The sequence below is a fragment of the Neovison vison genome, chromosome 11, assembly GCF_020171115.1.
Source record: "Neovison vison isolate M4711 chromosome 11, ASM_NN_V1, whole genome shotgun sequence".
In the NCBI taxonomy this organism is placed as follows: Eukaryota; Metazoa; Chordata; class Mammalia; order Carnivora; family Mustelidae; genus Neogale; species Neogale vison.
Window position 1 is genome coordinate 147,405,059 of NC_058101.1, and position 15,558 is coordinate 147,420,616.

The 15,558-nt window shown below is 40.9% G+C and overlaps 1 protein-coding gene across 1 annotated transcript; it reads right to left on the reverse strand.

Moving 5' to 3' along the window:
• Nucleotides 1-2,493: 2,493 nt before the first annotated feature.
• MMAA (metabolism of cobalamin associated A) lies at nucleotides 2,494-15,217 on the reverse strand. The gene is made up of 6 exons (XM_044224933.1): nucleotides 14,640-15,217; nucleotides 12,346-12,468; nucleotides 8,937-9,107; nucleotides 6,244-6,329; nucleotides 5,072-5,221; nucleotides 2,494-4,053 (listed from the first exon to the last, which is right to left on the reverse strand). Exons 1-6 carry the CDS (start codon nucleotides 15,082-15,084, stop codon nucleotides 3,766-3,768), a joined length of 1,263 nt encoding a protein of 420 aa, XP_044080868.1. The 5' UTR covers nucleotides 15,085-15,217; the 3' UTR covers nucleotides 2,494-3,765.
• Between the last annotated feature and the right edge of the window lie 341 nt (nucleotides 15,218-15,558).

Below are 15,558 nucleotides of genomic sequence, written 5' to 3' on the forward strand. Positions count from 1 at the left end.
GAACATATACGAATCTCCTTGAGCGGGAACTGTCACCAAGCTTGTATGTCAAGTGGGTTTTTAAAAAGTCCATAAATTATAGTGGAAGGAAAGAAAAACAAACAGGCTAAAGTCTCTTTTTGATTATTCTTTTCCAAGGAAAATTTTGATTTGCTCCTCATTTCCCTAGTTTTACCTGAATAATCATGCCAACACTTACCAAGTACAGGTCCCAGCCACCATTCCAACACTCGCCATGCGTTATATTGGTGCCCTAGGTGTACCCTTAGAGGACAAGGGCTCGACTTCCTGAGGAGTGACCTGAAGTCTGGCTTAGGAAGCATTTGTGTTTCTGAAGTCCCAGGGATTCTCAGGCCTGAGGAGCAGCTGAGCTCTACCATCTTCAAAAACATAGAAATCATAGAAGTTGCTTCGCTTCTCAAAGTCCTTCTACTTAACTAATTTTTAGTAGTAGTGTCACGACTTATATGACAGCAATCTACGGGTGAGCAGAATGTTACCTTTGTTTGCACCAACTTTTCCTCTTTTTTTGTGTGTGTTATAGGTTACACTATATAAACATGGAGTATAGTATGCATGTTGTTCATTAGCTTTTGTCTTCAGTGTACCACAGCTACGTGCTCAGGGTAAGAAGTAAACAGCCATATTATGGGGTGATTATAAAGACAGAATTCCTTGCTAGGTTATATTTTGATAGGTAATGTTAACTGTAGCTCTAACTGTATAAGTAATTGTAGTCAATTTAATGAAATTTGGTACTGTTTTAGCAAAATATCTGTCAATTTTGGAGCTCAGTTTAGAACAGAGCACCTTTTTTTACCTACCTACAGAAATTAATGGTAATTATGCTTTTGACAAAGGCAAAAATCAACCTAGGAGGTTTTTTTCAGAAAAGAATTATTCTTTTAAGATAGGGGGAGACTAACTCAGTTAATCCTTAAAACAACCCTAAGACATTAAATATTTTACTTTTTAAGTATTTATTTAGCACTTACTACATCCAGGCACTGTGTGTATATTAACTAAAACAGTCCTTTCAACAACTCTGGGTGGATGTCATTGTCAACCCCATTTAATAACAAGGAAACTGAAATACAGGGAAATTAAGTAGTTTGGCCAAACTTAAATTAAAATTGATACTAGTCTGGGGTGCCTGGGTGGCTCAGTGGGTTAAGCCTCTGCCTTCAGCTCAGGTCATGATCCCAGGGTTGTGGGATCGAGCCCCGCATGGGGCTTTCTGCTCAGGGGGGAGCCTGCTTCCCCCCACTCTCTCTGCCTGTCTCTCTGCCTACTTGTGATCTCTCTCTCTGTGTCAAATAAATAAATAAAATCTTTTTAAAAAAATAGATACTCGTCTGTTTTATAGGACAACAAGCTGCCACGGGTACCCATCTGTAATATTCCCAACACCTTCCAGTTACTGAGTGTTGGCATTTCCCATACAACATCTCATTTAGTTATCCTATAAAATAGCTATTCTTACCCTGATTTTAAATACAAGGAAACAGGTGCATAAAAAAGAGGAAAAAAAAAGTGCCCAAATCACATGGCTAATTAGGACAGCCGAAATCTGACTACGTACATCCAAGTCAAAACCTATGCTTTTGGAAGGATGGCGTTTTCAAGCTTAACCAAAGGGAGCATGGATTTTTTTTTAAGGCCACGAACATTTTAGTGCATTATACAGGTACCAGTTTAGCAAGTAACAGAAATAAAGGTAAACAGTATCTTGGAAATTGGTCTCTACATTATAGTCAGTGGTACAGTAACTACATAAAGAGGACAAGGGGGGTTTCTAATGCTTTTTATGACTATATTTGTAACATTTAAAAAGTAATTCAAACTGAGAAGAAATGCAGAGCTAGGTGGAGGGCTAACCAAAGCCACCCTCTGCCTCCTTCTTCATAATGCAGCATGTATACACTTCACCACTACATACACTGGGCCACAAATGACAGGTTTCTCATTCCCTGTAGTAGTAGTATATTAAGGGAATTCATGAAATTCTTTCTCTGGAAGATTCCAAAAACAGTTTTTCATCTGGTTTAATGGTTGTCCTTTCTAAAATTAGGTGAGCTGACTGGATTCTTTTGGTTTCTCCTAGCCCTCATATACGATGAGGACAAATCATTAAAAAAAAAAAAAAAAAGTTATGGGGATGCCTGGGTGGCTCAGTCAGTTAAGCATCTGCTTTTTGCTCAGGTCACCATCTCACAGTCCTGGTATCAAGACCCGTGTTGAGCTCCCTGCTCAGCGAGGAGCCCACATCTCCCTCTCCCTCTGCTGTTCCCCCTGCTCATACGTTCTCCCTCTCTCTGTCAAACAAATAATTAAAATTAAAGTTATAGAATGTTTGCTAAAATAATACTCAAGTAATTTACTTCCAAATAGGAGGCTAACAGTGAAAACTGACATACTGTGTAAAATATTCTAAAGGATTCAGAATAGTATACATTTGAAATTTCTGGGAAGAAATTTTGTACATTGCAGAAATTTCATGGTTGGAGATAATTTTATTCAAATGTACATACTTATAACCACCATCAAACAGTATAAAATATATTCAAAGAATTAACTACAGCCTGTACTTTAAAGACAATCATAAAATAGCACAAGAGCATGATGGCAGTAATAAGACCATGAGAGAAAATTCAACTAACATATAAGACTTGTACAGCTTCAGGTATTTATAACTAACATAATAATAACAGCAAGCAGCTTCAGGGTGTTTCCTATATACCACCATGGTAGCAAAATGATTCTCCTGAGTTATCTCATTTATCCTCATCAACCCTATAAAGCTGACATGTCAGTTCCCTTTTAGCAGGGAAGAAACTGAAACAGAGGTAGGTTATTTGTCCAAACTTAAACAGCTAATGAGTGACTGATCAATGTTTAAAGTTTAAACCCATATAGTTCAACCCCAGAACCCAACCCCTGTGCCATGCTTCCTTTGGAGAAAACTTGCTCCTTCTCATTAGGAGTAGGGCAGATGTTTAAGATGCTAATATGAAGTCAAATGACCAAGGAGGAAAAGAAGCAAAAGCCTCTGATAATATTCAAACTGAATACCCCTTAAATCATTGTGACCTCACTTGGGTCTTTTGAGGATATACTCCAACTTTTGGGGATTAATGGGCCATATTATTTGTAGCTGATTTCCCCCAGCTCCCTTTGGGCTCTCCTATCATGGGGGGTCCACAAGTCTAGACAAGTAGACTTTAAAACTGTGTTCACATCCCTATACATTCCACTTGTTTGCTTACTCATGTACATTACATGGCCATTTCAGAAATCCCTAGAATAGTCTGGTATAATAAATATCAGTTGTGATTTTTAGCTCTTAACCCCATTGTGTAGGATTCTGGTCTGAAGTAAAAAATCAGAAATGTGGTCACTCTTACTTACATTTTCTCTGGAAACTCAGAGAATACAGTATCAAAGAAAACATTTTAAGGCACATGAGCCTTTTCTGTTCTTTCAGTTTTCTCTGCCTGTGACTGATGAGAAGGAACCCCCCTGCCACCTACCATGCCAGGGTGTAAGAAGAGAAAGAAATGGAAATCAGTAACATGTAACAGGTACCTTATAAATACTGCCAAGGGCCTGACCTTTGCCAGCTATATCATACTTTTCAAGCATGGTTCACAAATGAGGCCAAGGGCACCACAAAAGAATTACTGAAAATATAAGCATTCAAGTGACTTTTAATATTAAAATACTTTATGAAGTGATACATAAAATCATTGCACATGATAGATTTCCTTAGTCTCTGCTTTTAAAAGTTTTCAACAACACGTCTGCTGCTAGTCCTGGGGACATGGCCCCACTAAGAACCTTTTTTTCCATAATGGGGATCTGTTCCCGGATGGTGGGATGGGTCCTGAAATGTTCTAACACACTTTCCTGAATGAGATTCCACATCCAAACTTTCTGCTGCCTCTGCCGCTTGGCTGTCAGCTCCCCACTGGCGAGCATGAGGTCCTGGAACTCTCTCATTTTATCCCACATTTCACTGATGCCCTCTCCACTTCTGGCGGAGATACGAATTACCTATTGAAAAGGGAAGAACCAAAACCGTTTTACTTAAAATGACAGGAAACATCTTCTTAGGGTCTCTGATATTTGCCAATTAAGTCTTACAGTATACAAAAAAGTTAAGTGAAAATGGAGACATTTTATCACTGTGTCGAAGTAAACTATACCCAGAAATAGACTGAGGTCATTTACTATGATTATTATGTGCAGAAACAAGACACTGATTTCAGGTCAAAATATTTAGCCCACAGGCTTATTTTGATGTAGGATTGCTCAGGTTTTCAGACGCAACACGGAGGAGCTGTGAGAGGGTCACGAGGATGGGAAGGGCAATGCTGGGTAGGTTGCCCCGACGCCTGAGCGCTAGGGAACAAAACTATGGTGAGAAAACAGCCCCATTCCGATTCAGCTTGGCTAAGAGCCGAACACCCAGCACCTGCACAGGCCAGATGGCCCCATGCCCAGGGTACACAACCTGGATGGGGGAGCCGGGGAGCGGGCGGTAAGAGAGGTCATCGCTGCTCTAACCTGAGTGATACTGGCTCACTCTTTAATAACAGAGTGACCTCCTGCACAGAAGGCCACCCATATCTGTATCCGTGTACCATTTATTACAGAACTGGTCTTTGTTTTTTCTTTATTGAAAATAGCACCCAGCAAGCATAATGGGGAGGGAAGTGATCACATCAAAAGCCTCTTGTCTCCTGCTCAAACTCTGAGATAGAGAATCAAATCACTAACCGTTCCATAATCTTCAGAAGGTTCCTTTCAGAATGGATTTGCTACCACTTCCAAATGGCTCAAGTCAAGCATTAAGCAATCTAATCTATCCCCTCATATCTGGCTTTTGACATCTTGTGGTTGAAGGATTATATTTAAAATCATGACTACCTGCTCTGGCTTTGTCATAATTTTTAAATTGTGATCTCACATCCAAGCAGAGATGGATTACGTGTGGCACAGGACTCGCATTCTCTCCTCTAATGTGCGCAGTCCACTCAGGTGGGGAGCACAGAGCAGAAAACAAGCTGACCTTGGGTCTCCAGACTTCGGAGCGCTTGCGGAGTAACTTCAGGGCACTCACGTACTCTGCCTGTATCCTTCGAGCCGGCACAATCAAGTCTCCGTCAGATTTTGTGATGGCCACCAGGTCCGCCATCTCAATTATACCTCTCTTGATACCCTGAAGAGAAAAAGAGAGCGATGTATCAAAAACATTTCATTTAAATAGAGCAAAAAATGGGCCACCAGTCAACGCTAAGATTTTGAGAGTCACACACTTCATTAACTAACTTTACCTCCACATCCTCCCAAGCCCTGAGTACCGGGAACCACAATCACTTAACTGTTGGGATTATGTAAGTCATCTGTAAGATCTCTCCCAAATTTAGAGACTAACGTGAGAAAATACATGTACAATTAGAGAAAGTACATCCTCAAGACAGAACAAGAATGAGTGGCAGGAGACAAGTCCAGCTGTCTCATGACGGATTCTGTCTCTCCTGAGCTAATGCTCAGGATGCAAAACCAACCATCATTAAGTGCTTACAGGGTAAAGACACCTATCGCTAAAATCCGCATTTCCATACACAAAGTCTTTGAACCTTTCCTCAAGGTTTATAATTTTTTTTCCAATTTGCATTTGAGGAAAATAACCAGATAGCTAAAGATGGCCCAATCTTGGTACTACAAACACCCACACCACAGTGGTCCTCTTTTGGCTGGAACTATCCATGTGCTCCATTCACTCCCCATGCTGCCGGTAGAAAAATCTAAGTTGTAGGATTAGGTCAAGGTCATAAATTTTGTTACTATAAGTTAGGAAAAAACACAGAGAATGTGCCTTTGACTCGGGCATTTTAGCTAATATGAATGATTTTCTTTTCTTTTCTTTTTATTTATTTATTTATTTAAGAGACAGAGAGAGCACGCATGCATACTAGTAGGGGGAGGAACAGAGGGAGAGGGAGAAGCAGACTCCCCGCCAAGCAGGGAGCCCCCATGCGGGACTTGATCCCAGGACCCTGAGATCATGACCTGAGCTGAAAGCAGATGCTTTACCAACTGAGCCACCCAGGCGCCTCTGAATGCTACTTCTTTTGCTTACATTACCCCAGCTTAATTTACAGAAACACAACACTGGCAATGTGTACTTTCCGAGATGTATACTTTGTGTTTTGGGAGGAAAAAAGGCAACATAATCACCTGCAATTCATCTCCTCCTGCTGGTGGCAACAGTAAAACAAACATGTCAACCATATCCGCAACGGCAAACTCCGACTGGCCCACGCCTGAGATTGTAAAATATTCATAGTGATTAGACTTTTTCAGCTACCTTGACCGCCATTTATTCAGTCGTACTCGTACACACACTCAAGCTGATCCCACTTCGAAACCCCCACCTCTGAGGAATCTATGCAATGCGCTGCCCTATGAGCGCACCTGTGACCCTTCCCACCTCTCGCCCTCGGTTATGGCCAGTAGCCTTCGTGCTGGCTAAATGGCGAACCTCGAGACGCCCATTCCCTCCTCCCCCTCGCAGCTCTTTCCTGGCTTCCCTTTCACCAGTGAGTGGCTTGAACAGTGTGGTTCTAATCCTAGACCATGCCTGTCAAGACTTTGGGCTTTCTGGCTTTCTCATCCTCCCAGGAGCCCTGCCAAAGCCCCACCCATGGAACAGTCCAACGATCCGTGTTCTCTCTTCTGTAAGGTGCCAGAGGAATGGCTCAGGAACAGGCACCACGGCAGGGTCATGGGGTCTACTGTCCGCTGCCCACTCCGCAAAGCCCAGCAAAAGCAGAGCCGCTAGGCACCCTCAGTCCGCTGCATTCCCATTTCTCGCAGTGGCTGTTTCAAACGTTCACTGGGCTGTGGTCTTCCTCATGATGATGCCCACGGCACCTACTTGGTGGTGAAATAAAGGCCAGAGCTCCCTCAGCATCTCCCTCTCCCCAAATGCCAGCCCTGCTCACTGCCTCCTCTGCAGTCACAGCGTAAGAAGTACCCGCCGGAGATTAGCGGCTCCTTCCTCCCCACCTCCTCAGGGCCCGGCTCTGTTTAATCTTTAAGCTCTCTTCAGTCTACCCGCTCCTGTCACTCAGGACCTCATAGGAACTGTGCTCAGGTCCTTCTCATTGAAAACTAAATGAACCAAGAAAAAAAAATAGGACAAAACCTCACACAACCTCCTCCAATTATCACCATATTTCTCACTTTCTTTATAGCTGTGTCTAATAAGAAAAATCAATGTATGCTCATTTGTCTTCACTTCATTACTTCACATTAATTTCAATTCACTTAAATCTGACTTGCACATCACACGCTCCACTGAAACCTCTCTTAAGAGTCTGCCCTTCGCTGGGGTGTCAGAGACTTCTAGCTGTCCATTCTATATTTATTCTTCCCCATTTCCTTACCACAGGGGTTGTTAGGAGCACTGATGTACCAGGTAGAAGCCCACAGTCATCAGACCTGGCTTCCGCCAGGGATGATTTATGCGTGAAAGCAAAAGTCACCACATGGGGTTTCCAGGAAGACTCTTTAAAGGGGTGCTAAACCAGCCAGAGGTACATCTCTTCTGCCGACCCCTTACCCCTCCTTCCTTACCCTCTACCTCTTCCCTCTGCCTCCTGCTTGGAACGTGTATGTGACTGTTAGAGCTTTATCAGCTGTCTTTTAACCAAGAGCAACCCTGACGAGGGAAACTAAGTGCTGAGACTGGAGAGCAGAGACAGAAGCTGGGGACACTGAGGGCACTGTGGGGCCACCAGGCCTACTCTGGCCTGTCCGCCTCTGGGCTTCTTCTGTTTACAAAAAAAAAATAAACCACCTCTGCTGAGTCACAGCTCTTTCGAGTCCCTGGGAGAAGCAGTCAAATGCAACTTCTAACCAATGCACTTGGTTTTTATGGTTCTCTCTCGATTCTACTACCACACGGGCAACTCTTTCTCTGTCTCCCCCTAACTGGTGGAGTTTCTGGTCTCCAGCCCCATCTCTCTTTACCCCCTATGCGCCTCCATACTCTATGGGCTACGTATTTTGAACAAACTGTGGTTCTGTAAATTGGCCATGCCCTCTCGCTCTCTCTCTCTTTTTTTTTAATAACTTTTTTTTTTTTTTAAGATTTTATTTGTCAGAGAGAGAGAGGGAGAGCGAGCGAGCACAGGCAGACAGAATGGCAGGCAGAGGCAGAGGGAGAAGCAGGCTCTCTGCTGAGCAAGGAGCCCAATGTGGGACTCGATCCCAGGACACTGGGACCATGACCTGAGCTGAAGGCAGCTGCTTAACCAACTGAGCCACCCAGGCGTCCCCCTCTCGCTCTCTTTACTTCACTCCAGTTCCTCCTTCAACACTGAGCTCAACTGTCACCCCCTCCCAGAAGTCTTCCCTGATCCCTCAAACCCTAATCGGGTTGTGGCACAAACATTTATCACTCAGTAACAGTAGATTGTCTCTCCATAGCCTGTGAATTTCTTGGGGTTTCCATTTCAGTATTTTCATTGTGTATAACTATGTACTAGGGAAAGAAAGGTGAAAAAAAGCATGGCCCTGTATTAAAGGGGTAACCAGCTATGTGTATTTTTGTAGCGAATATTATAGACATGTGAAATATGCTTCAACACAACAGGTGTTAAGTTAATGTATTGTTTTCAATGCTTACAGTTCTCCTTTGGCATTTACATATGTATCACAGTTCTCCAGATAGATGGCTTTTCTTTAAAGGTCAGGATTAGAGCCTGCATTTTCATATCTCCTATAGAACCCAAGATATCTTGTATTTTATTATACCTTTAGGAAATATACGCTCAAGGAACAAAATGATACTAGTTGTCACTCATCTTTACATAGCATTCATTATAATAGTATTTTATTGTTATGAAATAGAAAATCACACTCACCTACGGTTTCAATAAGAATGATGTCATATCCCCCTCCTTCACACAACAGAATAGCTTCATTTGTGGTCCTTGTCACGCCTCCTAAAGTACCACTGGTAGGAGACGGCCTGATGTATGCATTCATATCTCTTGATAACTCAGTCATTCGGGTTTTATCACCTAAGAGTGATCCTAAAACACAGAGTTTTCTAATCATGGAACACCTATAAAGGCCAATTATCAATCAGCTAATTAATTCCCACAAGATGTGCTTTAGGGCATTTCTCCCCAAATCTCAAAATTATTTCATTTTACTGAGCTTTAGTGCAACACAGAATGTATGATGCCAAATTAATTGTTTTAACATTTCAAGCCCCTCAAAATTTATAATGGCTTCCCACTGACAGAGGTTCACATCCAGATTCTTCAGCCTAGCACTAAAGGACCTCAGAATGCAGCCCTACCTTAGCTGTCCAATTTCAGCTTCTACTAGTCCCCAAATCAATCTTCCATTTCAGCCAAGATGGTTTACTGTCATCTTAACATTGTTGCCTTTATAGTTTTCAAATGGGGATGAGTTTGTCCCCAGAGGAAATCTGGCAATGTCTAGAGAGATTTTTACTTGTCAAAACTGGGGGTAGGATGCTATTGGCATCTGGTGGGTGGAGGCCAAGAATACCGCTAACATCCTTTAGTGTCAGGAAGCTGCCCCAAACAAAGAATGTCATCAGTGCCAAGGCTGAGAAACTGTGCTTTAATAGAAGTTCCTTGCTCATGGAACCATGTCTTACATATTCTCTAATGAGAGCTTATTCACTGTAGGAAATTAATTAGTTAATTTCTTAAAAAGATTTTACTTATTCATTTGAGAGAAAGAGAGAGAGCACGAGGAGGGTGTAGGGGCAGAGAGAGAAGCAGGCTTCCCGCTGAGCAGGGAGCCCAAAGACAGGCTCCATCCCAGGACCCTGGGATCATGACCTGAGCTGAAGGCAGACGCTTGACTGACTGAGCCACCCAGGCACCCCATCAATCAATTTAATGACTGTGGATTAGAACTAGTGATGTTCTAGGGCTTACTGCCGTATTTTGGCAACTACCACTACTCGCAAATTCTAGAAGACTAAATGCCCTGGCATTATTGAAATTACCTCAAACTTTTACTTTCCTTTAGCCATATAACAACATTTGAAGGTGTAGTTCTAGTCTAACCCACACTTTAATTTTCCCTCTGCCTAAGAGCTAACTTCTCTACATAAAGTTGATGCTAAGCATTGAGAAGGTCCTTAAAGATATGGTCTTTTCCCTTGTGATTCCAGTTTAGAGTTCTCACAGGTTCTAATTCTAGAGCAGACACCTACCACATATCTCAACTGCTTTACTGCACACAAAACTTTTTTCTAAAGTAATTTTCGGCATGAAATCATCTCTGTATAAGTCAACAATCTGCCAAAGCTGTACTTTAACTTATTATCCTATAGATCCTAACACACTGAATTAAAGATTATGAAATTACTCTCCCATCTAACTGTCTTAGCCAGTGAGTCAAAAACTGTCAGTTGCAGACCCTTAGGGAGGTCTCCAAGCTGCTGCAGGGGACTGAGCAGGGGGCCTGATGTGGGGCTTGAATCCAAAGCCCAACAAGGACCAATTAGAGACCAAAAAAGTAATGCTTTTCAACTTTAGCATCCTGCTGTTTTTCAAATGTAACTACTGCAGCAAAAATAAAGTAGAAATGGAAACTTACAGTGCCCTGTTAATCCTCAAGTATTTTCTCTTTCAAAGTCTATATATTTTTTTCACCTGAGAAAGGGAACTTCATTGTTAGTTCAAGAATTAAAACCACATGGCCATGCAACTTTAATCCGGCTCTCTTGTCACCATATCTGCTACTACTATCTCACGCTATTATTTTCTTTTGCTATTTCAAGTATTCTAGAATACAGTGAAGGTGAGAGGAAAAAAAGCCTTCTCGCCTGTATGAAAATGAGAGCCACTATAAAAAAAATTATTTGCTCAAGTCCTTACCTTTAACAAAGTAAGTTCTTAGACTGTAAATAAGAAAATACATTCACATGGCTTTAATCTTGAACCCTGTGAGTATAATTTTATTTTATGGTTAACATCTTTATTATTGTGAATCAAAAACTGTACATGTTTTCAGCTAAAGTTCTCAATGAGTGGTAACAGGAATTGCTGTCCACCTCTCAACTGACCTAAAGCTCTTTAAATATGATTATATCCTATTTTCTTAGCATGAAACCCACAGTATGCAAACCAAACACTTCCACAAAGTGCCCTGTACCTTCCCCCTTACAGCACACATTACATTGTAATGGCCGGTGTTTACACGTCTGTTTCCATCATTAGATATACAGCATAAGACTAAGAGGACTGTGTCTCAGTCACCATTACACGACCGGGTGCCTTGTACAATGCCTCCCCTATGACAGATATGCAAATACTTGTTAAATGAATAACTGTAATGTGAGAGGGATAAGAGAAGAAAAAACTTTCCTGGGGCACCTGGGTGTCTCAGTTGTTAAGCATCTGCCTTCAGCTCTGGTCATGATCCCAGGGTCCTGGGTTCAAGCCCCACATCAGGCCCCCTGCTCAACGGGAAGCTGGCTTCTCCCTCTCCCACTCCCCCTGCTTGTGTTCCCTCTCTCACTGTGTCTCTCTCTGTCAAATAAAAATAAAATAAAATCTTAAAAAAAAAAAAAAGGAAAGGAAAAACTTTCCTGAGTATTTACATGGTATGCTTTATGTTTTCCTTAAATGATCCTTTGGGAAAATGAAGTTTATTCATTTTCTCTCTCATGAGCTGCCAATTAAACTCGAGTGACTGTGTGCCCTCAAACCAGTAAGCAGTTGCTGAGCCCGAGATGTACATACCATGCTAAGTGCTGTGGGGGGAACAGAGGTGTATTACACAGTCCCCCTAAGGGCTTTCTGTTTCACTGAACATGTAACATGAACAGGTGACAAGTTATAAAGAGCAATAAGATTTTCTTTTAAGATTAAGAAATGTTACAACAATACAGAAAAAAAGTGAATGAGGGGAAGGACCCATTTTCTGAACTGCATAGGGGGTGATGGAGCAGGGGTGGGGGAGGGAACAGGAGGGAAGAGGGCCTAGTGTCAGCTGTGATAGACAAAGAGCTGAAATTTGCTTTCGGTTATCTTCAACTTCTGGCACCCATTTTCCTAGTTCTCTAAGTACCCAAGCCCCTCCTGGACTCCCCACAAACTAAGAAGCCCAAGGCCCCAAGCTACCTCCATCTCCACCTCGCCCCCCCAAAACTCCTTTCAGTGAGATCAAACTCCGCAAGAGGTTAGAAGTTACTGGACTGTGCAAATTCCCATTAAATTATAAGAGAGCCCTAGGAGACCCTGCTCTGCAATTAAAAAAAAAAAAATCACCAATACTCACCACCACTAGTACAAGAAGAAGGGTCCACAGCTAGCACAGATAATTTGTGCCCTCTCTCAGTAAGCATTTTTCCAAAATACTCTATAAAGGTTGATTTTCCAGCACCAGGGGGCCCAGACAATCCTGTAGTAGAGAAAGACCTTCTAATTTAGTGAAAGAAATAAGATCAGCACAATGTTAAGTTCTATTCAAATATCAGATTACCTTGTATTTCTCCTAATGTATTAAAACCATCATTAATGTATTTTAACATTTTCTAAAGTAAATGAAAAAACCATTTATCTAGCTCCTGAGCAACAGGGATATAGGAAGAAAACAATTCTGAGTTCCGTATGTTCTCCAAATTTACTTTGTAAAAGGACAAAATAGGATCAGCCCTTTTACTATAATACAGATCTTTCTGGACAGACATCATTTCTTATGTTGTTAATGTGCTGAATTTCCACAACACCTGCCCACCGCATCATGAGCAATAATTATTCCACCTACCCCAAAGCTGGACACTTTATCTTCCCATTGGAAGAACAACTCAGTACTTTGGAAATTCCCAGTAATTGAGAAAATAATTTCCCACTTATGAAAGATAATTTTTTGCACCTTACCCATAACTCAAAATATATGATTTAAACTGAATCCTGAAGAAATTAGTTTGTCTTAAGAAAGGGAGGAAATTCCCCGCTTGGCGAGTTCACAGAGCATGGCAGATAAGAACACGCACTCTGGAGCCAGGTGACTGGTTCTGGTTCTAGCTCTGCCTCTTAAGAGCTGTGTGATCCTGGAGAAGTTACTTAGCCATTCTGTACCTGAGTATACTCTGCAATCAAATGCATATGATAGCACCTATCTCTTTAGGTTGTTGTAAGAACTAGATGAGTTGCTATTTGTGATGTTTAGAACAGTACATGGTATAAATTATATAAAAGAATTTAATTGTGACTGCATTCAAAAGTATGTGTAGATCATACGGCATGCCCAACCTTACTGTAATTTTCAGGGAAGGTCTCTTCTCTGTCTTAAACATCTGTATGGGTGCTGAACAAACACCTGTGATAGAAGATGATGGTGATAGAAGAGCTACAATAAAGACAAAGGTTCCTCTGGCTTCATAAGACCAAAATGAAAGAACCAGAACAGCAATGAAAATTTGTGAGTTACTAGCTTCGCGTGAGTTGCTGGTTAACTCCGTATATTCTGGGATGTTTTCTCTTCAAACATCCATTAGGTATAATAAGTAAACACTTTGTCATAACTGGAATTTCTCTTTGGGAGTCTGCTGTTTTGTCTGTCACATAAAGATTATTAACAGTCAATGTAGTACTCTCAAAATGGGAGTTCCTTCAATGAGGGCAGAAGAATGGGATGTGTGAATAATGCAGACTCCCAATATCAGTTGGTGAACTCTTTTTGAAATAATCTTCAAAGATGCATATCCTGTTACCATAAAATTAGAAGGTTTTAATCCCATATCATTAAACTGAGATATAAGTCTAATACAATGCCAGTCAATTTTTAAGTGTATTTGCCCAATCCTCACAAAATTTCTGCACTTTGTCCACCATTTCCAGTTCTTTTTAGTGGGAAAGTTGATTGGATCACCTACTCTGCCATCGTGGAAACTCTCATTCCACTAAAACATATCTAAATTGTTTAAAAATGCACAATTAAAAAAAAATAAAGCCAGCTTATTTGCGATTACAGAACCTAGTCAACTGTTCAAGAAATCAAGTGAATTTCTAATATTTTTAGACAGCAAATGAATAGGGCTTCTCCTTTAGAACACATTTTGGTATTGAGATGGCTATGCTTAGAGCCAAGCAACTCCCAGAAACAGAAAGTACCTGGAAGAAGGGAGACTTGCCCTAGAAAGACTAATGAAACACCTAAGAAGCAGAATTTTGAAATGTGATAAGGATAATTACAGTTGATATAAATACAAAAACAAGGCATTCACTTCGGACTATCAAGCTGAGTAGAGTAAACCACTTAACGATTCTTCATATGCATAGTCTATTCTGGGAGCCACAGGTTCTTGCCAAAGCAGAAATATTATTCTCTTAAAATACAGAGCCTTGGCTCAAATGACCATGACATCCCCCCACCAACTTAACAAGCACAATATTTGCAAAAAAGAAAAGAAAAACAAAGAAAGCGGGGAGTGGGGGGGATTAAAATCCAGCCCAAAATTCTGGAAAAAAAAAAAAAAGAATTCCCATTAGATTGCAAACTATTCAGACTTGTTTTAAAGTATAGAAAACTATTTATTTAAGAGACTAAAAGAAAAAAAAAAGACTGACCCACTCGAAATGCTAGTGGTTTTCCCTTATTTATTTGTTCTTGTTCCCTGTGGTAGACTAATACTTTCTGAAGAAGCACCTGGGCTAACTCTTTTTTTCTCTTGTGGGTTGATTCTATGAGAGTTATGGCCTCTGCTAAGCAGGCTCTGTGCCCTTGGATTAAACCGGTGTAAAGTTTATCCACAAATCTTTGTTCTTTATCAGAAAGTTCTTCTGTATGTTCCTTTAAGGTTGTTTGTACACATAATTTTCTCTTTAAACCATTTGACAGCAGCATCCATTTTGTACAATGGAGTCCAAGAGAATTAAACGGCCGAGCACAAGGGATTCCTGATCCAAGATGAGTACTTGATTGAAAGATGAAGCAGTAACGACGGAAAGGTGTTCTTAAAAGGCCTTTTAGGAAACTCTGGTGAGAATGTTGCAGTAGCATGGGAATATTCATTCTGTTTGTAACTGCAGAAAACACTGGATTGTTTTTTTGCCTCAATGTGATTTGTGACTCCCTAGAAGAAAGAAAAACATATTTTTGCCAGTTCAATATACAATTAAGATACTGAAGTTAATAAAACTGCAAGCTTAGTGTTTTCCCTATATTCTAAAACACACATAATCAGGCTACTTGGCAGTACAAATGGGTGAAAGTTTCTTACCAAACCTAAGAGAGATGATCACTCCCTTGCCTACAGTTAATATTCAGAGTAGCCCAAATGATGGATTATTGCTCTACTGTAAAACAGAATGTACATTAAAATTTTCTTCTAAACAAAAAATAAATATACAAAGCTCCTGTGAGGGTAGAAATTTTATGTCATGCTTATTTTCGTCTGTCTATAGACTTTACAATTTCCTCAGATCAAACGGACCTGATTTTGAGGCTCATTCAAAAGGTTAAAAAAAAAAATTTCTCTCATGCTAG